Below are 27,224 nucleotides of genomic sequence, written 5' to 3' on the forward strand. Positions count from 1 at the left end.
GAATGTGTGTGTGTGTGTGTGTGTGTGTGTTGACTGATTTATGCTCATAAAGTCTGCAGCTGGTCATTATGTATTTGGACTGAAGCTGTCAATTGCCAAACTTTTCCGTTTGTTTTCGGCTTGATTTTCCTGCTGACAGAGAGACGATGTGTCTTCAGTATCGCCTCTTACATCACCTGACAGTCATAGCTCAGTTTAATTGGATGGAAATATGTGGAATGAAACATTTACAGTTGACTGGATTTCATCATGCATAAAGTCCAGCGTAGCTCAGAGAGTTGATGTAAAGTATCAACACTACCAGGGTCAGAGGTTCACTTCTGTCTGGATTCACTTTTTCTAAAAATACAGAATGTACAATTATTATTTAATAAGTATTTAAATAATTAACTGATCATTTAAGTAATTTAATACGCAAAAAGACACTTGCTGGCTACAGGGGTTTTTTTTTGGTTTGTTTTCTATCACGGTAAACAGAGTATCTTTGGGTCAAACACAACAAGATGATGCCATTGCCTTGGACTCTTAGATCATGTTTCACTTCATTTTGGTGTTTTATTGGATTGAAAGATCAAAAGAATAATCAATCATAAAAAAAGGCATTTCTTTAACACTGGAAAGTCAAATTTTGCAAGTTCCTAGTTAAAATTTTTAACTAGAAGTCAGATTTCCGACTTGGAAAGTTGGAAGACCCTCACCAATGCCCACCTCAAAATCCAAGATGGCTACTCTGCACATCACCAGTAGTGAAAGCTGCAGTAATGTACTGTTTATTAGCACTTGTGTCTCATTAAAACAGTCGTACACACAGTCCTGTCCAACTTCTATCTGGGGACATATTGCTACAACGTTTGTATGCACAAAATACAGCAATAAGTGTTGTTATCAACTGATATCACTTACAATGGATAACCTGCTAAAACTGACATTATTTTGATTTTCATTTTTTTTTGCTTTTTGAGTACCCAGGGGTAAATCTGTTGTGCAGACGGGAAATTCAGCATTCCAAAACAAGACATCACAGTAATACAGAATTAAAGGACATTAAGGGCCCGTCCCAATGCCCCCCTTAGCCCTACCCCTACATTTGTGTGTTCCCGTGAGGGGTAGTGGTGTCCCAATTCGTTTTTGCGTGTCGGGGTAATAGGGGCATAACGAGGCGTAGTGGGTATGAAACTAGCCCTTTGGACTGAGGGATTTCAGATGCTGACTTGCCAGCGTGGGGTAGACGTCGCCATGGCTACCACCGAGCAAGAGACGGGGAAAAAAGTTCATACATAGCTAACATTACCGTCGTCAGGTTGCTTGTTAGCTAGCTAGCTCGCACTATCTGGCGTCTGTCATCTGTCCTGTTCTGCAAAATTGTCGGATTTTTCACATTACCATAACACGCCAGCTAGTATAACTATGCTGCCTCGTAATGTTAGCTCGTAGCTAGCTAGCAGAAGTCCCCTGTCATCTGTCATTCATTAAACAAAGCATGATGAATGCGGCAAACATGATCAGTAGGATTAACTCAAATGGAGACTCCATTGTAGATGCCGGTTGGAAATGTAGATGGCTCGCAGCTTCCTGTTTAAAATAGTTATGTATGTGTGAACGTAACCAACGCGGTGACGTTGTGAGTGGTGTCCCAATTCCTAGGGAAAGATTTCAACCCCTACCCCTCGTTGCTTCATTTTGAGGGTCAAGGGGTAGTGGGCAACGGCTAGGGGTAAGGCCAAGGGCTAAGGGGTATTGGGATTGGACCTAAAACTGTCAACTGTCAACCACCTAAATTTGCACTACCCTCACAATCTACTGTGGTAACAGTTCTCTTAGTAGTCCTGGGACTAGACTAAACAAAAGACATTAGGTTGCGAATGCGAGCATTTATGATGATCGCCTCTGTCAAGTCCTTTTCATCTTATTGCATTAACCATAGTTGTCTTGGTTCTGGTGTTGATGGGCAGTGGCGGCTGGTATGCAAAATATCTAAGTTTTGAGAGAGTCATGTTTTGCCTCCAGCTAACAAAATGGCGTCATCGTGACATCAGCCCTAAAAGGGTCTATTGGCTGTTTATACAAATGACCTATGTGGCTGTTTTTGGAGGAGGACAATGTTGAGTAAAAACAATTACAGCCACAGTATTCTGTTTCTCACTGGTCCTCCTGTGATTGAAATCCCTCCTGGTGCAACGTCCTTATATTTGAAAGCGAATCTTTGTTTTGTTTTTTGTTTTTTCATCAGCTCATTTTGAAATTTGACATCTACAAGATGCAAACATGCTCACACTAAGATATAAAGGGCTATCTGGGAACCAATATGAGGCCAGAGAAAATTAAAGCCACCAGGAAGCCAAGAGCTCATCAAATGTGCTGCTGTAATGTGAGCTACATCTGCTTGATGCTGTTCTGAGATTTTTGGCCTCTATCTGTTTACATTCCTACAAACCAAGCCATTAAAAGCATGCCGAATTATCTGTTAGCGGCTCCTGTTTGCAGTGTACTCACGGATGTACAGACAGTCATCACTGGAAACTTTGATACTGAAAGAAACTTAAAAACATGATGATACTGATGAAGGTCTGCAGCGTCTTTATTCTGTGATTTCTGAGCAGTTTTACAGACATTTACTGTGGCTGGACATCAGAGATAATGATATCCCCAGGAAGTGGAAGTTACACTAAATGATAACAATGTGTGTTTGACATCTCTGTGTTAAAATATGAGTTATGAATCCTTGAGGGAGTATGATTTTTGACTGAGATTCATCTCACACATATCATCGCCTCTTCAACTCTCCACACCCCTCTAGGGAGGCTTTTGTTTTTCTCTCCTGGCTTGCTGAATGTCCATTCTGTGCCAATCCATCAAGCAGATGTTGAGATATTTTTAAGGATAAGTGAAAACTTGCTGGTGGCGCTAGATTAAAACGTCTGAGGATCACCACATTCATTAGGATTCATCCTGTGGAGAGAGAATATCTGCACCAGTCCAATAGATTCCCATCAGACATTTCAGTCTGGAGCAAAGTGGTGGACTAAAACACCGAAACAGACTTCAGAAAAAGTTGTGAAACTTTCTGGAGATAAATCCAAAATCAGCTGACCATTTGCAGATGACATTGTAATGGGAGGATCACTAAATGAGGCAGTGTTATTAAAGCTGGCAGCAAATTCGCCATTCTGGCTGAGAGAAGACGCCAAATTCAATTTTAGTTGCCAGGTTTTGGCAATTTTGATAAAAGCCTCCACAAAATGTGAGGCCGTGTCTAATATGTGTTTACTGGTCTGAATTCAGATTAAGTTAATTTCCAAAATACCGATGAAGTCTTCTTTTCGCTTCTCTTTGTGTGAATGTGAGGATTTTAAACTTTCCTCCATTAGTTTGTGTTTGTGTCTGTGTTTAGAGTCGGAGTGACTTTTCGTGTCAGTGGTGGTTGCCTCCTGCTGGAAGGGGACCTGTATAATGGTTTAACAGACAAATAAACTTTATTTATGAGTCACCATTACTTCATTGCAGCTTCTTCCGCACCGCGCCACAGTTAACACTCCCACTTAGTTTCCTCCGGCCTGACAGCGACGACGGGAGATTTACGTGTGGTATGAGCCTCTCTGTTTGGAGATGAATCTGTAAAACAATCCTCCCTCTGTGGCTGACGGTTATGTGGCAGGCAGACGGTCTGGCCTGCGCGGCCGAATTAAAACCTGAGCTGTGATTTATGTCGGCCTGGCCTGTGTAAGACAACACAGGCTGACTGCCAGCGTCATCAGCGCCGCCTCCGCCAGGGAGCCCATCACAGGCCTGTTAATTATTCATCCCCTCCCCAGCCGGTGACCTGTAATTTGCACGGTGGCGCCCGACACAAACAGCTGCCGGGATGAATCACATGATGATGGCGTGTTATGATACTGTGAACACGCCTGTGCGGGTCTGATGCCCTGCCACTTCCTCTCAGCCTCCCCCGCGCTGCTGCAGGGTCCCACTGTGGAGATCTGATGTGTTTGCTGGTTCACTGGGTGGTGTGTGCTGTCTGTCACAACCGCTGTGTTCCCTCTGTGTGTCACTTATTGGGAAGATCTGTTTTGATGCCTCATGTCAAGCTGCATGCAAGATTATTAACATCTGCATGACTTGTCGCAAAGGACATCAGTATATTACCCTGAGAGACCTGAAGTGTACTTCATTATTCAAAGCTCCAGACATGTTTTAAAACAAATACGACATACTCTTCTCTGAATAACAGTTTGTGTCTGAGATGCTTTCTCCACACATCAAGAAAAACGTATAAAAGTACAAAAATTCAGAATCTATACGTGGACAAATATTGTCTGCTCGAATCAAGGTGTCTTGTTCTTCCCTGAAAAGTCTATTCTCAGTGTTTTGTTGACCTGGAGGCTTTAAGTTTCCATTTCACGCTGTTTAAGCTGTTCACTGAACCATGATTGGCTCCCAGAGAAGTTATGATGTCACAAGATCCTGCAGGTATGTCCAGGTGTCAAACTGAGACTCAAGATCAGCTCAGAAAAACTGTCCTCCTTCAGCAGACAAAGTGACAATAACCAAAACACAGTTCTGAGTGGAGAGAATCTTTGAAAACCATTATGTTTAACTTTGAAAGGCAGAGACCATATTTTTGGACATTAAAGCTGTGAGTGTGGGACTTCTACATGAGTTCACAAAATGCTGGCCAAGCCTATCATGACCAAGGAAAGCTCTCTGTATGTCTTAGGGCTCATTTATACTCCCTTTACGTACGAAAATGTATACGTCCGTTTCAAGCGATGTTACCGTCACTGCTCACATACCTCCATGCGTCCTTTACGTTGGCATGGATGTTAACCAATATATCCACCAGGAGGCAGCCCAGCGTCAAAAGTTTATGACAACAACAAACTCAAAAACAAACAATGCGACTGTGGAGGAGATATTGATAATGTACCTCTTGCATAAAAGACAAAAACAGAAACAGCGTTGTAGGAGGTGGTGGTCGGTGGGGCCGTTAAATACATTGCAATTGGTGGACGGAGAATTCTTTTCTCTAGTACTGCCGATGAGAGAAATTGAATTGTTATTTCTTCTTCGTGTCTCACTAGAGCTACGTATCGGGTAGTGACAGCAACACTGCCCCCACGGTTCCCGGTGGTACTGCTCTGTTTTGCCCGTATCTGTAAGCTTTATGGAAACATGCAGAAATACGGACGAAATAAACGCAGAGCACGGACAGAAGGCTCCGTCCGTATCCGGATCCGTATTTAATGCTGAGCATAAATGAGTCCTTAGAGTTTTGGTATCGGGTGTCTGTGGAGAATTTACTGTTTTCACAAACTGGACTTACGTGTTTTTACATCAACCAAACAGGGCTAAAGGGGGTTGAAAGGGGGCGCAGACCATAGTGATGGAGCAGCACCCTGTTCTGAGTCTAACAAACAACAAAACTGGTTGTTTTTTACCGAGACGTTACTGCATTTTCGGCAGCTTTTCAGCAGCCAAATGTGGTTGTTTTGTAGCGACCCATCCCTGTCTTTCCAGGGGGATAGTGCCACAAAAAGTGGATATTATTTTTACTGAGAAATCGCTGCGTTTTTAGTGGGAATGTGCCCCCAAAATTGTGTTTTTTTTTTGAGACACAACACGATCTTTTCCTAATCATAGCCAAGTGATTTTGATGCCTACGTCTAACCGCATCTTAACCACAACATTCTGGCATTCAATAACACAACAAGACGACATTTTAAAGGGATAGTGCACCAAAAATGAAAATTCAGCCATTATCTACTCACCCATATGCCGATGGAGACTCACATCCCTTGTGGAGATCCAAGGGGAGAGGAGGTAGCAACTCAACTCCACCTAATGAGCACACATTAGCTCGGTGCCCAGAGAGGCAGTCAGAGCTACAGGCTACAATGAGACTAAAAACAGAGTTCAAATGACGTTTTTCCAAACAACTTTTTATGTCGGGGCTTCAGGACACTTGGATCACTACGGACGAGCAGTATGGAGATATTTTGTGGTTTCCATTATGTGTTTTTGGATGTTTGAATCTGGGGCGCTGTCAGCCTCCATTAGGTGGAGTTGTGTTGCTACCTCCTCTCCCCTGGGATCTCCGCAAGTGTTGTGAGGACTCTAAAACTTCACCTGAGCCTCCCTAGGCATATGGGTGAGTAGATAATGGCTGAATTTTCATTTTTGGGTGCACTGTCCCTTTAAGACTCCTATGTTGCCTACAGCCCTGCAATGCCGAGTCCTGTTTTGCCTCCAGCTAATAAAATGACGTCATCATGATGCTGGCCCTAAAAGAATCTTTACCTACTCCCAAATTTGAGGAAACTCCCTCAAAAACCTTTGTGAAATATTGCATTTACGAGAATGAGATGGATGCAAGGTCACAGTGACCTTTGACCATCAAAGTCTAATCTGTTTATCAGACGTACAGTCAGACTTATGGACGTTTGGACAGACAAACTGACATACAGACAGACGTGTGCACAGATGTATGAACAGACGGAGCGACGGACGGATGGATAACCCGAAAATACAATGCCTCTGGCCACAGCTATCGCCTGTGCGGAAGAATAAAAATGTGTAAAATGATAAAGGGATTTTCAGCCTGAATAGATTTTCCCAACAGTAGGAGAAAGAATAGCTCGCTCTTCACACGGTGTCAGGAGTTAAACAACCTTCAAAAGGGTCAGAGAGGACCCTTGTGGTAGGTTCTGGGTGATGAGTCACTCTTTAAAAATAAATGAGAATAAGGTGTTAATGAAATCCAAGACTTCAGAGGGAATTTGACCTTGTCTTCTTTACAAGTACAACACAGAGCAAAGTCTGATGTAAACCGTACAGAAATGTGTTCAGAAACTTGTGACTGAACCTGTGACTAATAATCACATGACCTAGATTATATATGTAGTCAGCGCCTTCATCTGATTATATAATACCATGATAAGACAGAAACAATTCAGTCATCAGTCACAAGTTTAATTTTGCAGAGTTTGTGCCAAACTTTTGTGTTCAGATTAAAAGGTAAAAATGAGAGAGTCTGCTAGAATGCTAATTGGACAGAGAGACAGACCAGGGACACGATGGTCTGTGTAATGAATAAAACCTGTCCAACAATCAGACGGTGAGTTTGGAGAAGTTGCTGTATCAGAGCCAGCAGCCCGGCCCGCTCTGTTCTCCTGCTGCGTCTCATTATCTGAACTGTGGAGCTCATTTCCTCACGAGAACGCAGTGTAACAGGGCTGAGAGCAACTCCTGCCTCTTTCTGAAGGAAACACACACACACACACACACACACGGTCCCTGCTATATCCAGTGCACTCACACTAAGAATAAAAATAGCTTTCTGCAACCTAACCTTAATGTGTTCTTAATGCTTGTTCAAATGCAATTCAAGACCAATTTCAAGCAGACATTAAGCTTGAAAAGTTAAAATACTCCAGTGAAGTTGGCTTCAGAGCACTCACACTGATCTCACACAGGGGAAATAACAAAAAGGTTCATTTTAAGGAACACACTCAGCACTGAAGTACTATGTTGCAAGACCACTTATTATGAGAGTGCATTGCATTTACAAAAGAAAAATTTTAGACAGGCTACTTTATCTCATAATTATGAGAAAAGCTTAATAATCAGGTGTCGCTACAGGTTAAGACAGCGGGCAATGATGGAGCTATTACATTTAATTTGCTTTCAGTTCCTTCTCAGTATGAGACGCTGGAAATTTTTATGTTACTAAATGTGGATCTAATATTCGTATGTCACAATACAATCGACAGGAAAAATCTCGGCATTGTACATTTCTGCAAACCACAGATACATTTGCACATTATTTTGTAGTGAATATGTTGAAGGCTGTCAATATCACTGTGGTTAAACAAGTGGCAGCCTCCGGAGCTGAAAAATGAAGCCAACATAGACATGCCAAAAACTGCAGTTCCTCTAATGGCCACTTGAGGCTGACTCCAACAGTGAGTCAATCCCCATAGACCCCCATGTTAAACTGCCCAACTTTACAGCAGAAATAAACATGTTTACAGCCTGGTACAAAAAACAGTTTTCGTCTCTATGGCATTCATGACAACTGCACAGGGGGTGTATTTTTATATAACTCACCTGTTTCTTTTTTAATCAAATAAAGTAGATTACAACTGATGATTGACATATGACTGTTTTTGTAGTATTTTCTTTTGCAGGACCATTTTATTGACAAAGGGTATAACTCACCAGTTTCCTCACGATAACTAGGACTGTCATGAAAACCGATAATTCGGTACCAAGTCAATGGCAACACGCAAAAAGTACATCGGTACCTGTTTTTTTTCCGGTATCGTAAGTACTGGATACAACTTTGCCCTCAGCGGGCTGTGTCGATTCCTGTCGGAACTAATGGGGGCAGTATACGCGAGTCAGTCTGTGCCGAGGACAGAGGCGGCCTTTGGCATCAGGGGGCCCGTTTCAATACTTAATATGGGGCCCTACCACGTAAAACATAAACATAATTATGTTTGCCAGCTACGTGTCCTGCGTCCGTGACGCATTATAAGCTGAAAGAACGCAGTAAAGTCATCCATGCGTCCCAAGGACGCACATATTTTCCCATGTAAAACGATACATTGTGTCCAAGTGTTAAAATCATAACCAGGGCAAGAAACCGGGACTCAGCAGAAAAGGCGAGGATTCAGGTTGGTTTGCAACAAATAAGGATATGGATACTTTATTGTCCCTTACAATCCCCTCAAATTAAATTAGCAACAAAAATAATGAGCGCTCTGCGTTATTTTTGTCCAGTTGTGGTCAGAGCACTCTCTCCGTCAGAGAAACAGAAATAAAAGAGAAACAGCTTTCTACAGATTTGTTTTCAAAATTCAGCCAAAAAAATCAAAAATTCAAAATTCTCAACTTAAATTAACAACAAAAATAATGAGTGCTCCGCGTCATTTCAGCACCGTGGACAGCTCACTACCTGCATGAAAAGACAGAGACAGACGGAGGAAAAAAAGAAAGGTTTCGTTCTGCAAGGTGACAGACTATTGCAATTATCCTTTTCATGACGTCGTTCCAGTGTTTTTTCTCCAGCATTTGTATTTCTTGGTATGTTTTGTCAATGGCACTGTGCGTTCTTACGCGCGTCTCCAGCTCGCACCAGCTGTCCATGTTGGAACGGTGTGCATTTGATTTCTCATGATCCTGGAGTGTGAGAGTGAGTCGTTCCCACATTCTGAAACCCCCGTCAGTGAGACTGTGATTTCGCTTGCCAAATAGGGTACAGCAGAAACAGAAAACTGAATCTGATGATTTTGAATACACTAACCATGACCTGCGTATTTTTTCTCCATTTTTCATCCTTATGAAATATCTGTCATTAGTAAAACGGCGGCGTGTTTGGCTCTGTGGGAAGTTAAAGTCCTCTATCTGAACGGGACCTCTCCGAACAATATCGATCTGTTGGTCACTGGTAATATGCTCTGGCCAACATGCCGGGTCTGTCTCTGTGAATGGCAGTGGGACTTTCTCCCTGGCTGCAGTGCTGGTGGTGGCATCTCCCTCACCTGTCTCAGTTGTGGGACTATCATCATGTGGTGCTTCAAACGATAATGTTTGGTCATCATTATCACCAGCTGTTTCAGTAGAAAGGTCTTTATTTTCACCTTCTCCCGTATTTGTTGTTTGGCTGGCGTTATGTGAGTGGACGGCAGCCGCTGCTGTAGTCGGTGCAGCTGTTATAGATGCAGGACCAAAGAAAGAGGTCACTTTTGGAAGATTACTCACAGCTTTCCTTTTGATGTCTGCTAGTTTTCGCTTTTCAGCACCACTCTGGTATGTGCGTTTCATTTTGTAACGTTAGGGATGTTAGCCAGCTAGTTAGGTGATGGCGGGCAGTGATTTTTTATTGTGTCTTCCTTGCAGCATTTATTTTTTTTGTCAGTCAGTTGGGGGCCCCCTGGTGGCCGGGGCCCGTTTCAACTGAAACGGTTGAAACATAGGTATGGCCGCCTATGGCCAAGGACAAGCGCTGAAAAACATCGTCTTTGCTAGAAACAATGGCTTCTACAAGTGCTAGAGCTTAGATTGGGTCCAAAAAATCCGGTATCGAGAGTCGTATCGAGAATCGTGGAAATTCACTGTTAGTGGTATCAACTACTGAAATACTGGTGTCGTGACAAACCTACACAATACAATACTATATCGATTGTATGACAACCATACAGTATTTGCCGATATCACAAAGTCTGCCACTATACAAGTTTGATTCAAGGTGATTCAGGGGCCTGCGATTGATATGACACGGTACTATCTGCCCATTTAAAGGAGCTATATGTAAGAAATCTAAAGCAAATAGTCATAAAATCCTCCTAATATGTCACAGAGACTAAGGAATAATGTTCATATAACATACTGATCTCACCGACAACAATAGTACAGCCAGAATATTTGCATCTAAAAAATTTTTTTGCAGTCTGCAAATCATGTTTATGTTTTGAATTTGTGTTTTGGCCTGTTGCGCCACCCACTGCCGTCTACTAGTCACGCAGTCAGTAGAGTCTCAGCATCAGTTACAGTTACGACTGAGCTACAGCAGCACGGCAAAAGCAGCATTAGCAGTGTCCCGGTACATAGCATTAGCAGTCTCCTCAGCTGTATCCCGGCAGCAGCGTTAGCAGCAGAGAAGCTGGACTTGCTCAAACGGTCCGCTGGAAAACCGAAGGTCAAGGACGTGGCGACGTGGTCCTGCCACCGCAGCTGCCCGTGGGCAAACAAATCAGTCTCTAGCGTGCCGCTGTCCAGCAACCTCGAATCTGTAGGGGAGGGGGGGCGGACACGACTCGCGGCAGTATTTTGAGTGCAGTAACCGTTTTGGCCACATTCTTACATACAGCGCCTTGAACACAGTCTGTTACAGAAAATGCTGCCACCCTCTCTCTTTTCTGCTTTTGGCCATAAAAGATAAAAACAACACATGAATATAAGTGTGGTGAAATTTACTTTAAACTGACTCCACTATCACGGATACAACAGCACATGAGATAAGTTAACCTTCTGGAAGATATCTTCATTTTAACCCAAGCGATCATCTTCAGGTCTATCTGGCTTAAAGCCCCGAAAGCAAACTTCTCCCAACAGCCATAAAACAACAACATTATTTAACAAAAGTATCAAATTCAGCTCAGTAATAACTGTCAAGATTCATAGAAAAAACAGTTGTTTTTTGCTAGTCATCCATTATTAGCTTTAGCATGTTTACATGACATAAATTAGCCTAGCAGCTAGCGAACTTGTTTTCTCTACTCATAGCCTAAAAGATGACATGCACTGTTGTTATTTTTCTGACTCACCGTTGGTTAAAGTCACTACATCTCCCAACAGCACAGAACTGTTGAATTTCAGCCTACATGCACGTTTTTTCAGTCCAGCATCGTTGAAACAGCAGCTGATGTTGCTGTAGTGAGAAGTTAGCGGAGTGAGACGCCCGTCCAGGCAGGTAACGTGATGTTGTGTTTTATCTCGTAATGCCTTTGTTTACATACAGCATGTGTGCTGTTTGTTGACCTGTATTTTCTCCAAAATCCAAAATATTTCCACACTGATGATTTTTTTCCTGAATAAATAACGTTACCCTCATCTTCTTTCTCTTAGCCGCTTGCCATCTCACTGCGTCTGTTTGACTGTGACACAGACTTTCAAAATAAAAGCATGTCCTAAAGGTGATGATATGGATCGATGTTTTCACTTCACATCGATGACACTGGATGTTGATCATTTAGTCAATACTTCGATCCAGATGGATGGATCGTTAGACCCCTCGTAGTGACAGTGCTCACAGTTTCACTGAAACTGTTTAGCACGAGCATCGTCACTGCATCCTGGGCCTAGTGCCGCTCAAGAAAATTGGGATTGGCTTAAAGAAACACAAACAAGCCAATCCTCTAGCTGATGGTTTCACTTTCTTATTAAAGTCATATAGAGGCATCAGTATTAAAATGAGATTGTTTTAAAAGGAGTTATAAATCTTTGTACCTTCTTTAACAGTGTGTCAGATTTTTAGAGCAGCTCGATAGTATTAGGCCTCACAGTGTGACATCACCTCTCATTAGTGTCCCGTAAGAAGTGTTTGTTGTAATTCTGTCTGTGTTTCAGAGTCTGACTGCAGCCCAGTTGTTTCCAGTTTGAAGCTAATAAAAAGAAAACGAAATAAAAAAAAGAACATCAGCTCGACTTTGAGTTGAAACAACTGCCACAGCGCTCGCAGCAGTTTGACGTGTTGGTTTCATGGTGCGCTGCACCAAGAATCCTTTTTGTAATTTGTTCACCCACCTGGCAAACACAACACACGGTGGTGGCAGTGGTTGGTCACTTCAAATCTGCTTTTGTCATCAGTGGGAGCCTGTTTGTTCAGCCATGCAGAGGAACCGCAGTTATTAATGGGACAGAGTCACGCTTATTGTACACAACAACTGCTGAAAGTCACCTCAAAAACAAGAGAAACAACAGCTGAAGACAGTGAGCTGTGTGCAAAGATCTGCTCAGACCAGAACAGGCAGCAGCCGTGACTCCCACTGAGGTGTCCTGGAGGTTGGACGAGCTTACTGGATCACATAATTACTGTAGTCGTTATTTAAAAGAGTGCAGCACTGATCTTTGCTCTCCTATGACACAGTCAGACTCACAATGGACATTAAAAAGGATCAAAGTATAAAAGTGAATGCAACAGAACCCGAGAAAAGGGGTTCATATCACATACTACTCACTAGGTATGATGTAAAATTGAATCGTAGTTCATTCTGACCATGTAGTATGGGGATTTGTGTAAGTAAGAAATGCCTGGATGTAAAGTACATGAGTAAAAAGCCATGAGCCATGAGCTTCCTGGAAATAAACAACCGCCTTAAAAGTGATTAAAGGTTTTGTTTGTGACATTCAGAACATTAAAAAGCAGCAAACCACTATTTGTTAAATTAATCAAACCGAAAAATGGCCAAACCCAGGAGATATTGCAATAGTAATGTTTCATAGTTTTTAATGGTCCTAATAACCTTCTGAATCATATTTTAGTAGTATATATTTAGAAGTATACCTTCGTGGATTTAGTGGAACATGTTCTTTTTCAAGGTCAAAAGCAAAGTTTCTACATTTTACAGAGACATGGTCAGGGTGAAATAGTGTGAATATTGGAAGGTCTACTGTATGTACACCTGTCCAACACATTTGTTGGACAAAAAAAGATAAACATGACTTACATGGGTTTGCCTTATTCAAGGGCAAATATAACAATTTTTAATTTAATGAGAGTTCTTCTTTGAACACAGGCATATTTTCAAGATGGCTATCACTCATAAGGACTCATTCTCCATCCAACACATTGTTGGAAGGCCCACTCTCTTTATGGGCCCCAGTGCAACTACACTGTCTGCACTATCTATATTTACACCCCTGACTCTCAGTGTGTGGCAGTATCTGCAGAGACTCTGCCCTTGCCTGGATTTTCTTATTTTCTTCAGAATCAGAATGCCTTTATTGTCACTGTATTATTAACAAGCACAATGAAATTACATAGTCAGCACCTCCAAATCTGAGGCCATGACCCTCTGCTGGAAATCAGTGGATTGAAGAAAGTTACTGCCTCAAGTGAGCGAGTTCAAGTATCTCTGGGTCTTGTTCAGGAGTGAGGGTAGAATGAAGCGTGAGATGGATCGGTGGTTTGGTGCAGCCTCTGCAGTGATGCAGGCTTTGCACTGGACCGTCGTGGTGAAGAGGGAGCTGAGTCGGAAGGCGTAGCTTTCGATTTACTGGTCCATCTACGTCCCAACCCTCACCTATGGTCATGAGCTCTGGGTAGTGACCGAAAGAATGAGATCACGTATACAAGTGGTCGAAATGGGTTTCCTCTGTGGGGTGTCTGGGCTCAGCCTTAGAGATAGGGGGAGGAGCTCAGACATCTGGAGGGAGCTCGGAGTAGAGCCGCTGCTCCTTTGCATAGAAAGGGTTTCAGCCTCCTGGGCACCTCCTGTTAGAGGTGTTCCAGGCACATCCAACTGGTAGGAGGCAACGAGGTACAACAGGCAGAACGTGCTGGAGGGATTATATATCTCATCTGGCCTGGGAACACCTTGGGGTCCCCCAGGAGGAGCTGGAAAGCATCACTGGGGAGAGGGACGTCTAGAGTACTAGCCCAGCCCGCTGCCCCCGTGACCCAGCCCCGGATAAGTGGATGAAAATGGATGGACAACGAAAACCAGGAGTGCTTCTCCTGTAAGGTGCTGACAGCTAAAAACCACATCCTCCATACATTTAACCATGTAGTAATTATATCCATAAAAAAGATTCATCCAGTGTATTTGAAGTCGTTCAAAGACTGTATTGCTGTGGTGAAAAAGCTGTGTTGGAGTCTGTTTGTCCAGGTTTTGAATGACTTGTAGCACTTTCCAGAGGGCAGCAAGTCAAATAGATGCTATCTTGGGTAAGTACAGTCTACTTATGTTTGCTTGAGATGTTCCTGGGCACACTGTGCAGGAAAGGTCAAGACTTTATAAAAAGGTAGAGACCGTAAGCAGCACGCATTCAAGAAGAAGCTATGAAAATCCCCCAAAGAGAGGCGAAATATGACGAGCCGAAACGCCAGGTGGACAAAGCTTGCTCCAAAACAAGAGTGAATCTGGGGTTGCCATTCACTTTCACTGGTGATAACATCAATCAATCAATACATTGTTTACCTTTAAAACTGTAAACATCCCACCTGATATTGTGTAGGATGCTTCATTGTGTCTGTACAGTATTGTGTAAATATATAGTATAGTAAAGCTCCTCCATGTCCCTACCTTCAGTGAGTGTTCTGTGTCTGTGCAGGAACTAAGCAGTGATTTACTTTTGCCACCAGGTGATGCCAGTTAATCTGATTAGAAAGCAGCGTGATGGAGTGAACCTCTTGACTGCAAACTGATACGATTAGATGAGAGACAGCTGTGTTTTTTCTGACTAACAGGCTGCTGTTTCACATCAACCTCAGGATGCCTTTAGTTTATTACAATATAAAAGTGATATTAAAGACATCCATTCCTTTATCAGTGTTAGTCAGAGAGGCTCCGTCAGTCATTTGTTGCTGCAGGGGGAGGAGGAGGCGCTGCTTCCTACCTGATGAAGTCTCCCTCCAGGCCAATGACCCGCTTGATGATCTTCTGCTGGGGGTTCTTGGGGGACCTGAGGGAACAATAAAATATATAAGACAATAAGCATAAAAGCCAAACAGGAAAACACTGCCAAATAAAAATCATACAAGCGTGATGCAGTAAGCTGTGGGAATAGCTCTGTTCGGGGAGACAGTGTCTGTACATTCAGATGTAGTTTAAGATGTCTGTGCCAGATGAAAGATTGAAGGTTCAGATACTCGTCTATTGTCTGAGTTCATTTTTCACACTCTCATGTTGATGAAAGCTTCAGACTCATGTTGGACAAGCAGAAATGAAGGTTGTTTTTCTCAGGTTTGATCCTGAGCAGCATCAATTATCTCTGGATGACAATACAGTTGATAATATGCAAATTATCCATATGCTGTTACAGTATTTTGATCATGTTCTTATCACAACTTATTAAATACCGCCGATTAAGTCCCCTTTCCACCAAACACTTTCGGTATGGTATCTTTGAAACCAAAAGTAACCCTTCTGACATGGTACCTAGACCCAAGGCTTGTTTAATGTTTTCAGCGCAACGTTCTCACTGCTCTGCTCAGCATTTACAGTATTTCCTCATCATCAGTGACACAGATGGAAGTCTGCACCTCGTTTATCGTCCACAGAACGAGGCTGCATGCCGACATTTTCAGAACAAATTAAAACAGGCTGTAGTGAGAGTCTCTCTCCATGGGATATTTAAAAATAGCAGCTTTGTGCATTTAGTCCTTCTCAGGCAAGCTCAGGGGTTTAGTGTTGCTGTAGCCCACAGGAACGATGCTCAGCAACGCATTTTTTTTCTCAGAGTGAGGATTAGAATATATGCAGTTCCCATAATCTGGTTGAAATTAATATATATTTTTAAATGCTTGAAGATCCACTCATTACTAAAAGTCTGCGTCATCAATGAGAGACAATAAAAACTTAAGTAATGGTCAAAGTTGTCATATTGAAATTTAAGGTATGCCGGCAGTAGGCCCAGTGAATTAAATTATCTCTTGTCAGACTACAGCTGCTGCAAGAGGCAGCAAAACATCCTTTCACTTTATAGTTACAGTTTGCTAATGTATGCAAAACTCGGCTCAGTATGAACGTGGTTACATAAGTCTCAAAACCGACTGAATCATTTTATCCACATTCAAGTTAGCAGATACTTCTAAACCAGTAGTAGCCAGCTCGGCCTCCATAAGTTCCTACTGTGCCTGCTCTGTGGTCAGTAGAAGATTTAGGTAATTTTCTACTTGGAAGTCCACCTTTTTTTGACTTCACGCACCACTCAGCGATGCTTTATCCAGTTCTCTGTGGTACAGAGGAGGTGGATGGATGGATCAAACAAACACAGGACTTTGACCCAGGAGACCGCTGTCCTCGTCCCGTGTGTGTGAGGTCAACGTTGACTTATTTGACCCGAAACAGGTAAGTGTTGACTTATAATTATCTAACTTACATCATGTACATAATGTAAGTTAACTTACGTACGTTACTTACAATTACTAACTTGCAAATTTCCACTATGTGGGACAAATAAGGATTATCTTAAGTTACGTAATAAACATACTTATTTTAACCCAAACAAATATCTTTTCCTAAACCTAACCAAGAAGCTTTGGTGTCTAAACTGAACTTGACTGTGACTGTTTAACAATATGGAACACATCTTTAAAGCTGCCATCAGTCATAGGCTGTATGTTGTTTGGGCAGTCATTCGCAACTTCTGCCACCAGTAGGGGTGCTAACTTAGGGAACGCTCCTGTGGTATTAGGGCTAATTCATAGAATAGATACATCCATTTCAGATGTTGTAAACCTCATTGCCCTCATACTTCCACGTATCCTTCGTTCAGGCAAAGACACAGCCAATAGATGGCACTATAGGGCAGAGTCAAAAGTCTCACACAATGTTCCTTTTAACGGAGGCAATGTTGTAGACGGAGGTGGTCTGTGAGGTCATTAAATATGATGTTAAAACATGTGGATGGAGAATTCTTTTCACTATATTACCAATTTGTTTCGTTTAGCCATTTTCTAAATATCCTCGTCGCCTCCTAGGGTTGTATCTTGCTTGATCAACTTTACACTGCCCCCATGACCTCTGATGGTACCGCTTAGTTTCATCAGTATCTGTGAGCTTTCAGAAAACATGCACAAACACAGACAAAATGAACAATGCATGGAGAAAAGACTCCATGCGTGTCTGTAAACGTATCTAACGTTGAGCATAAATAAGCCCTTAGAACAGTGGTTCCCAACTGGTGGGTTGTGGTCCAAAGATACTTGGTGGTGGATGATGATACTTCAGGTAAGTGGTGGATCTGGTTGAATTATTCATTTTGGTCTATTTCAGATCTGGTCTTTTGGTTTTTAAAACTAATTCATGCATGTCAGGTTTGATCCGATCTGGACCATGAAGACCTGAACCTTCAGCATCTCAGAGTAAATGTCCTCCTCCGCTCCCTGGTGTCCTGCTAATTCCTGACTTCCTCAGTGACCCGCTGCCAGGAAGATGGACAAGACTTTATCTCTCTCCTGCTTCCTGTTTGTGCTTGTCTTCCTCCTCTTTGACCTGTTTCTCTGTGACTTCTGACTTTTTCTTCCTCATTTTCATCCTCTTCCTTCATGTCTTCCTCCTTCTTCCTCTTCTTTCATTCCTCCTTCTTTTCATCATCTTCTCATTTCTCCTTCTTTCCCTCTTATTTCTTCTGCCCCCACCCCCCCCCCACTCCACCACTCCTCCACTCCTCCACTCTCTCCTCGCCGTTGCCGTGGGGATACAGAGGATCATGACAGATTGACTGACAGCTTGCTAAGCCAATTGGCTTCACCTACAGCTGCAGAGCTGAACACTCATTGGCCGGTCTCTGGGGAACTGGAATGTATCAATGTGTGTTCTAGTGTGTGTGTGTGTGTGTGTGTGTGTGTGTGTGTGTGTGTGTAATAGAGTGATGGATGATCTCCTCTCCAACAGCAGAGGAGAGGAAGGATGGAGGAACGACAAACACAACCTATCATTCTCTTTCAGTGTCTCTCTCCCCCCTTTCCTTTTAATTCTGGATCTCTCTCTCCCTCTCTCTCTCTCTCTCTCACACACACACACACTGAGCCTCACTCTCTCTCCTCAGTCTCTCTCAGTGTCTCTCCCCCCCTCCTCTCTTTCTACATCTCTCTGTCGCTGTGGAGAGGAAAAGAGAGGAGACGTTGGTTCTTGGAGATACTCGAGGAAAACAGGAAAATAGCTGCTGCTGCTGGATGTTAACATGCAGCGCTGCATGCCTTAAACAAAACACACAGACACACACACACAGACACACACACACGCTCTTTGCTGCTGCAGCCATGCCAGGAATACCTGCTGAATATCTGCTGCTGCACGGGACGTGATGGATACCGCTTCTGCTGGTGAGTGTTTCATGGCTGTATGACTTGTTGTGTGTGTTGGTGTCTGTGTGTGTGTGTGTGTTGGCAGTGTGTGTGTGTGTGTGTGTGTGTGTGTTGGGAGGACTGCGGTAGTCCTTGAGCGCTGTGGCGGCTCAGCCTGCGGTTCTGACAGCTGAGGGGAATAAGAAAACAGGGCTGGGGGATTTTTTTGTCGCAGGTTTATGGATGCGTGCGAGGATGCTGCAGCTCCTCGCAGATAATCCTCATGTTGTTCTGAAAGCTGGAGTCTGCTTTTTTTCAATGTTCTGTCAGTTCAGCTGAGAGCAGATTGTGTTGGAGTCTCGTCGGTGTCAGTGTCACTCCACAGGTTCATCCCCTGAAGTCAGAGAAAGGCAGCAACAAGACTGGATGAAACACGGGGTGGGTTTTTTTTATTTGGAAGGGAGTGGGAGGTGTTTTTGTCTTTATCAGGCAAAGTCAAAGTGACGAGAGGCAGGAAAGATTCAGGGACATGTGACAAAAGGTCCTGAGCCCATCCGGGGAAGCACATTAACAAGCTACATGTCCCTCAGGAAATGGAGCCACCGGGATGCTTCCGGAGCGCTAATGAGGTGAAAGTGTCCGAGCTTTGTGAGAGCCGGCGAGGACAGACGGCGTATGCTGCTGTGTGACGAGCCGACATGAGTCAGGCGAGAGCTTATGTGTGGACGGGTGCAGTCAGAGTTTAGATGTGCAGGTCACAGGATGGGCTGCAGGGCGATCTGCTCTAACAGGAGGAAAGACACCACTGCCTGCCTAATTTACCAGAACCTCCGTCTCTCTCCTCCCTCCCTTCCTCCCTCTCTCCCTCCCTCCATCCACCCTCACCCCTGCTGTATTTAAGCTGCTCATAATTAACAGCAGTGCACTAAAGGCATCTTTCAGAGCACATATTGAAATTTCCACCCCGGCTAAACGGGGGTCAAGTAAGAGGGGTCGAAGCCTCCTGGAACAAACGCGGAGTTTTCTCACGTCAACATGCAGCAGCGTCACTCTTTAAAGACGCAGCCCTCTGCACGGCTCCACGAGTCATACGTCAGCATTCATCCTTCATTTCCATCACATGATGTCTCAGAGGGCTTCGCAGCACATTTGCTCTGATTAGGCCGCATGGGCAAAAAACACCGTTATTTCTCTTTAATTGACAATAACAGGAGGATTACTCCCAACGTGACTTATAGTGCTAATTAAATAATGACAGCAGGCCATTTCCTCTGGATGTTCACTCACACTGAATGAGAGGAGAACTGACAAACATGATGTCTCTCCTTCAACGGTCAGGTGATGTTATAAGCACGTAGCACAAACTGTTTTCATTACAAGAAGACATGAGGTGCCATTTAGGTGGAATAATTAGATAAAAGTGAGGTTAAGCTTTTAAAAACTCTGGATGTAACAAGTTTTCTCTCAGCCTCTGCAGCTTCAGTCTTTACCATAAACATTGTTTCTAACATATCTTTTGTCCTTTCCTGATGGAATAAAAGTTTTTCTTTTTATGCATATGGAATTTATTCACACTGTGAAACGTTAGCAGGAACTGAAAGCCTTTTCTTTCCAAGTCCAACCAGCAGTGGCAGAAAGTAACAAAGTACATTTACTCAAGAACTGCACTTGATTGTGTATAATATAATGTATGCTACTCTCTACTTCAACCCAGCCTGGTCTGACAGAAATATGTGAAAGAAACACAAAGTCTTAACATTGCATTTTGTGGTGGTCGGCACGAAATGTGTTAAAAATGGCATGCTAGCAAGAAAACAAAGCCGAGGCAAAGTCAATGAGGATCTCTTGTGGTGGTGGACGCACAAATTAAAGGTCCAGTGTGCAGAAATTAGAGGGATCTTTTCATAGAAATAGAATATGTTTTCTTTCGTGTATAATCACCTAAAAAAGAAAGATTGTTGTGTTTACGTCACCGCCATGTTTCTACAGTAGCTCGGAGCTGACAAACTAATCACTGGCTCTCGATAGGGACATCAGCCACTGTAGTTAGAAGCCCCTCTGTGACAAGCAGTGCTGGAAAAATCCTGATTTTGTCACATGAAACTGTTTTGATGAGTGTTTTTTACCAGTTTAAATTCTAGAGTTTGGTTTGGAGAGGAAAAGATCTCTGCGGATAACTCAGCTCCTGGTAAAAAAAAACCCAGAACATCTGGATCAGAAAAAAGTGAGCACATGGGCCAGTGCCTGCTACATCTATGCCAAAGGGCATAGATGTAGCAGGCACTGGGCCAGTGACCCGTCTGTGATGTGCCAAAGAGCATTGAAGAAACACTCGTTGGAACTGGAACCTGCTTTGTTCACGCAATTTTATTCATCTGGTCTGTTTGTTCTGGAGAGGGAGACACCTCTGTGGATAATTCGGCTTCCAGTAAAAACCTCCTGAACAATCAACACCAAAAGAAATTTTAACCAGGAGACATTTCAGTAAATTGCAACCTACAAACCTCACCAAGAGACGTCAAACAAACATGGACTTTCAACCAGGAGACCGCTGTTTGTGTCCTGTATGAAACCAAAAGTCAACAAAGTTCTTAAGTAGGTGTTTTAAGTAACTACGCAAAATCCACAAGTTATTGTCCCTTACTAACTTAAACCACAAGCTTTTCTTAAACCTAACCTAAACTGCAACAGTCTGTAGCAGACTTTGCATAAATTTGTTTTGTTTTTTTTATTTTTTTCCAAGATATTTTTTGGGGCATTTTTCTTTAATCCTTTAAGCCTTTAATCGATAGGACAGACAAGCATGAAAGGAGAGAGAGAGACGGAGTGACATGCAGCAAAGGGCCACCAGCTGGAGTCGAACCCGGGCCGCTGCGGCAACAGCCTTGTATATGGGGTGCTCGCTCTATCCACTCATCCACTGACGCCCCAACCGGCACGTAATTTTAACACGTCTTGCCCACCACCACATAATGGGTTGTTAAAAGTTTGCGTCAATTTGCCATATTTCTGTGAGACTGCGTTGCCATCACATTTTCACATGTACCAACACAACAGTACATGAAGCAGTGAAAAGTCCTGCAATACTGAAGCACAGCTCACATGTGAATGCATCAAAAATATAATAACACTGACAGGAGCCATTCTCATACTGAAACCAAGAAAAGCGAGTATTTTTTCTGATAATCTCAAAAAACCTTGTTCTTTTACTGAAGAAAAGTTTGAATGCATAACTTTTGCTTGTAATGGAGCATTGCTACCAGTGGTGTAGTGGAGGGTATACACAGGTATATGGGGTGTACCTGCCGCCTTTTCTCGCCATTTACATTAAAAACTATTAAAAACTATCAGCCAAAAAGCCATTGGCGTATACAAGACAGTATACACACACTTCCTCCTCAGTAACCTACCCATCTACCGAGTACTACACCCACCTCATCAACTACTGCTGCACCACTGACAACCAGCCCGTCCACCCTCAGATAACTCTGAATAAACCTGAAAATTATGTTAAGTTTTGCATTAATTTGAATATCTTCCATAATGCATTCATTCACCTCTCCTACAATAATTACATATATTCCATTTCAAACCCGTTGCATGTTCTAAATATATGCATGTTTTGTAGTTTCTCTACATGATGTTCTAAAGGCTGATTTCGAGAGTTTTCTCTCCTCTGCCAGTAACAAAGTCTGCTGGGAAAACAGTCAAACTCTTTTTTCATGTATGCATATATCGTTTTTTTCCTGGCCTAAAAATGTCACATTTAAGAACACAGAGTCTAAGATATATACCAGTATCCACCTTCTAAAAAGCGCTATGTGTAAATGTGTATAATAAAATGTAGACTGCAGATCAGGCCTTTGTATTCTCTTATATTAAAGTACATGACCTTTGTGTCCTGAAGCTTTGACTTCTAGACCAAACCTCTACTAACTCCCAAAGTCCGGATCATGTCACAGGTGCAAACTTGGCTTGTAATCTTTCCAGACTTTACTATAAAATGAAATATTTGCTGGAGGTTTATCCAAACATTTGTATGAGATTCATGATTTTTTTTTTTTTTTCCGAAACAGCAATATTTCCTCAGTTTCCTCGACGGATGCTTGAGGGAGAGCTTCTTGGAAAACAAATACAGTCTGTAATAAATGGTGATAGAAACTCATTTGTCACATAAATTATGATGTATGTGTGGGCACCCATCTCATTGTGGGAGTGCTCACAAATGGATTTCGACCTCCTAAACTATCTATCCTAAACTGTTTCTGCAGTCTGCAGCAACACCTCCACAAAAATCAACAAGTCTGCATCATGTGAGGATCCGAATATCAGCGAGTGCTTCAGGTCCTCAGACGTCAATATGACTAATGTTACATAATGCTCAATAACAGCTTGCAGTATTAAGCCACACTTATCAACTCAAGAGCTCCTCTCAGCATTTGTTGGGGTCATTTAAAAGGCCAGTGGCAGAAACAAAAACTCTGCGGTGCTGCAAGAAACAAGTAACACTAAAACAAGGTGAATACGTCAAAAATAAGACGACTATGTTTCCCTTTTGAGTTAGCTTCAGGAAGAACTTGAAAATATCAACTGGATTTGATTCCAGCCTCTTATTTAACAAACTTTTTGAGTTTTGTAGATTCGTTGAATATCAGTGTCCTTTTTCTGGCAGTAAGGTCAGCGGCGTAAGGGGGCCCTGGTGCATGCTATCGTGCACGTATCATCTTGTCACATGATTAAATAAAGACTTGACATTGGACAAGATTTAGTTATGTATTACTCACCAATCATCAAGTAAGAAATGATTTATTTGACTGAAAAGTTTTTCTAGTTTATGTAGAATAAACATAAAATTTTGTTTGAGATTGCTACTGACTATTTTACAAAAAGACCATAGCGGAGATAAGTTTTGCTTTTTTTGAGGACATATATAGCATATGTACAATTTTTAATTTAACTCAAGCTCTTTTTTGAACACTTTTTCAAGGTGGCAATCTGAATCACTTGCAAGAGCCAACTCTCTGCAGGCGCCCACACCACAGGCCCCAGTTCCACCACATTGCCTGCACGTTATATATTCACACCCTGACTAAAGTTGAAAATAGAGACTGAGCGGCACACGTCATAATCAGCACCAAAATATGCCACCAACAGCTGAAATGCTAAAAATGCTCTTAGCTAGCTACAAACATAGATATCAGCACGTCAAAGGATTATTTCAGCACCTGATGTCCACTAGAGAGGAGAAGGTACACTGACAAACTCAGTATTGTCAGCCTATGTCAGTGTCCTCTTCTCCTTACCTTACTTACCTTGGAGAAATTATCCCACTTAATGACCAGAAGAAGTATTTGATTGAATCACCAGATCATCATTTCAATTAACAAAGATCAAAACCAGGCATTACATAGCTCAGTTACCTTGCCTGTATCCACTTTTGTCTTTTTAAGAACTCTGGTTTTTGGTTCTGCAGCTTATAAAATCTTAGTTCTGGGTTTGTTACCCTGTTGGTAGTGCATCCTATCAAAGCACGTCAGCTTTTATGTATAATGCTAGCAGATATAAGTGATAACAAGGCACCTTCCTGCAAAGCAAAGCCAATGTGGAGCGATTAATTATTTTCCCGTCCAGTGTAGGCGGGACTTGATTGTGCTCTGTCTCTACAGCACCCCAACAATTGCACTATTTTATCCTCTTTTCTTGACCAAAACTACAGAGACCAGCTGTTTTAGGAGTTATTGATCCATCTTAAAAATTAAACTATATCTTTGAAAGTTGTTTTTAAAGATTTAAATCTTCTGAAAGAGCCAGTTGGCCTGGAGCTGAGAGCTTCAGAGAATTATCTATTATTTTATGTATTTAACAGGGAAAGTGCATAGCTACTTAGCTGCACCAGGGTTAGGTGTAAACTAATTTTCATCTGTTGTCCCTGGGCTGGAAACAGAGAATACTTTCCCTACTAAAAGACACTATTATACACAATTATGAAATAGAACATATTCATGACACAACAGTTTTCAGCACTAACAATAGCAAGACAACATCAAGTGATTGCAACAATAACAACAGCAATAAAACTGCAGCACTAAGACACCACATCAAGGACAATAAAACTACAACTACAACTATATACTAGTCCATACCCATTGGTAGCTTTGTCACCTTCTACCTATGCCAATCTTCAATGCCTATGTGCAATTTCACATAGATTGACCACGTCAGTGAGTAGAAAAACGTGGGACAGACAGAATGACTGACTGACAGAATGACACACTGACAGTTTCCGTGATTACATTTTAAGCATTTTTCTGTTGTTATAGCGCCACCCAGTTGCCAATTAGAGTTAAATTTCTCCAGTCACCTTGAGGCGTCCTGTTCTACATATCTACCAAGTTTAGTAAAAATCCATATGGCGGTTAGGCCTAGATAAGAAATGAGCTCTCTAGCGCCCCCATTTTGTTTGATGGGGTCAATAATGGAGGGGTCCCCTCAGATTATGTGTGGTCATATGCCTACAAAGTTGCGTGGTGATGGGTGAAACCCTTGAGATGTTATACACCTTTATGTGATGAGCCACACCCTCCGCAATATTCATTGCCTTATAGAAGCTCAGTTTTAGTAAGTTTTCCAACTTTTGCCAAGAGGGAACTTTAGATATTGGTCCCTAGATTATGTTCACCCAGTTTCATGCAGATCGCTCAAACTTCCTAGGAAGAGATCGATTTTAAGTGTTTTTCAAAAAATTCAAAATGGCGGAAAATCTATATAACCAGAAGTTATGGGTTCTCATGAGGAGAGGCATCTCTGTGCAAAGTTTCATGTCTCTACAACATACAGGGCATGAGATATGCCCATTCAAAGTTTGCAATTTCAATCGGTTGCTATAGCGCCCCCCTTTGGCCAATTGATGTAATATTGCTTCATTCACATTCTCCCATGACCCTCTACCACTGTGCCAAATTTCACATGGATTGACCAAGTCAGTGAGGAGAAAAACGTGGAACAGACACACAGACAGAGTTTTCGTCATTATATAGTAAGATTAGACTAAGTAGAAAGTACTGAAAGGTGAACACATTGTTTGTTTGGTCTTTTCATGACAGTGAGAAAAATATAGAATAACACCAGCCCTTTCCTTTAAGGCGGGGCCTATCAAAGTGCGACCCACTAGCCAATTGTGGCCCTCAGGAACATTCTGTGCGCCACCTGAACGTGACGTGAAATGCATGCATTAAATAATCTGCAGTCCATTTTAATACTGTCACTTTAAACAGCTCACATTAATACATCACGCGGCAACTGCGTCAAACTGCTAAACTGCAAACCCTCACACCTGTCTGTCAGCTTGGAAATGACAACTTCACTTGTGGTGCCTCACAAGTGTCGCAGGAATTACGTTCCCCCATCAACGCCAGTGCCGTTAGCTAATGTTAGCGATTTTGGTGGAGAATATGGCAGTTTAATGTTGACGTGAGATGGAAAAGATATTTGGTTTTATGTGTGCACTCTTCCTGTGCGGCCCTCAATCATATGCCGGCTGACTAAATTGGTACTCAGCCATCAAAGCCCTGCTTTAAGGTCTTTTCATTGGATTTCCAGGTACTGATGCGGTTATCTAAATTCTTTACTTGATCTTGCTGCTAAGATTAGTTGTTTTTTAAGTGCATCCTCTGGTCTTGACAAGCAGCAGCCAGAATAGAGCGACACATCAACACAGTCTGAAAATGAAAGGCAGCACCATCAGCTTTGTATCCAGCGACCTGTCAGAGTCGATATAAAAACCCATCTGCTGCTGCCTCCTACACACCCAACACACAGGTGACTGCAGCTATACACATGTACCGCCATAAACCAACAAACAGAGGTCACACTGTTAAACTGTGTGTGTTTACAGCATGTGCACTGTACAAGTGTGTGTGTGTGTGTGTGTGTGTGTGAGAGGGTAATTAACAGTAGACGGGCTGCTGATTAAAGAGAGAAGTGTGGCTCGTGGGAGTGGAGGCTAAGTGCGAATCCTAATGCTGGCGATGCTAACAAGGAGCGTGTGTGGTGGGAGAAGGAGGGGAGCAGGAGGAGGAGGAGGAGTAGGGGAGGAAGAGGAGGAGGGGAGGGAACAAACCCGTGCACTGGGGTCACATGGGACTGGTTTAATGGTAAATCAATGGCGGATGGAGGGAGGAGAGGAGGAGGGATTTAGTGCAGAAATGTTGATCTTATCTTGATGTTTTGGCGATATCGTCCTTTCAGTTTCATGCCAATAACACCGAGTGAAATCAATTAAAGAGGAGAGGGAGACAGAGCGGGTACACACTGTTCTGTCTTGACTCTCTGCTGCAAACTTGAGCTGATGATAATGATTCCAATCCATGGACCGATTCTAAATGAAATCATGTGGTTGTATTGATCCAAAGTGTGAAAATCTAATCCACATCCTCACTTTCATTTAACCTGCTGAAACATTTCTTGCTTGGTTTTCACTCCCTTTATCTAAAGACTAACTACATGTCATGTATTCAGTGACGGAAAGTAACAAACCACTTTTACTCAAGTGCAGATTTCAGTCATTTTACTTAGGTATTCCCATTTTCTGCTACTTTCTACTTCTACTCCACATCTCAGAGGGAAATATTGTACTTTTTAATGCACTATATTTATTTGACAGCTTTAGCTACTTTGGAGATTCAGATTAACAACACAAAATATAATCATCAAA

General features: G+C 42.5%; 2 protein-coding genes across 2 annotated transcripts in view; one reads left to right on the plus strand and one right to left on the minus strand.

The window, feature by feature from the left end:
- Positions 1–27,224, minus strand: part of immp2l (inner mitochondrial membrane peptidase subunit 2) — a 257,629-nt gene that overhangs the window by 16,751 nt on the left and 213,654 nt on the right. Inside the window, exon 4 of the mRNA XM_033635297.2 lies at positions 15,118–15,183. Within this exon, the coding sequence (XP_033491188.2) occupies positions 15,118–15,183 (66 nt within the window). The remainder of the gene's footprint in view (positions 1–15,117; positions 15,184–27,224) is intronic.
- The window catches only part of LOC117262377 (leucine-rich repeat neuronal protein 3), a 34,496-nt gene continuing 25,373 nt past the window's right edge, over positions 18,102–27,224 (plus strand). Inside the window, exon 1 of the mRNA XM_033635298.2 lies at positions 18,102–18,550. The gene's annotated coding sequence lies outside the window, so the exon portion shown is untranslated. The remainder of the gene's footprint in view (positions 18,551–27,224) is intronic.

This window comes from Epinephelus lanceolatus, chromosome 5 (assembly GCF_041903045.1).
Source record: "Epinephelus lanceolatus isolate andai-2023 chromosome 5, ASM4190304v1, whole genome shotgun sequence".
Classification (NCBI taxonomy): domain Eukaryota; kingdom Metazoa; phylum Chordata; class Actinopteri; order Perciformes; family Serranidae; genus Epinephelus; species Epinephelus lanceolatus.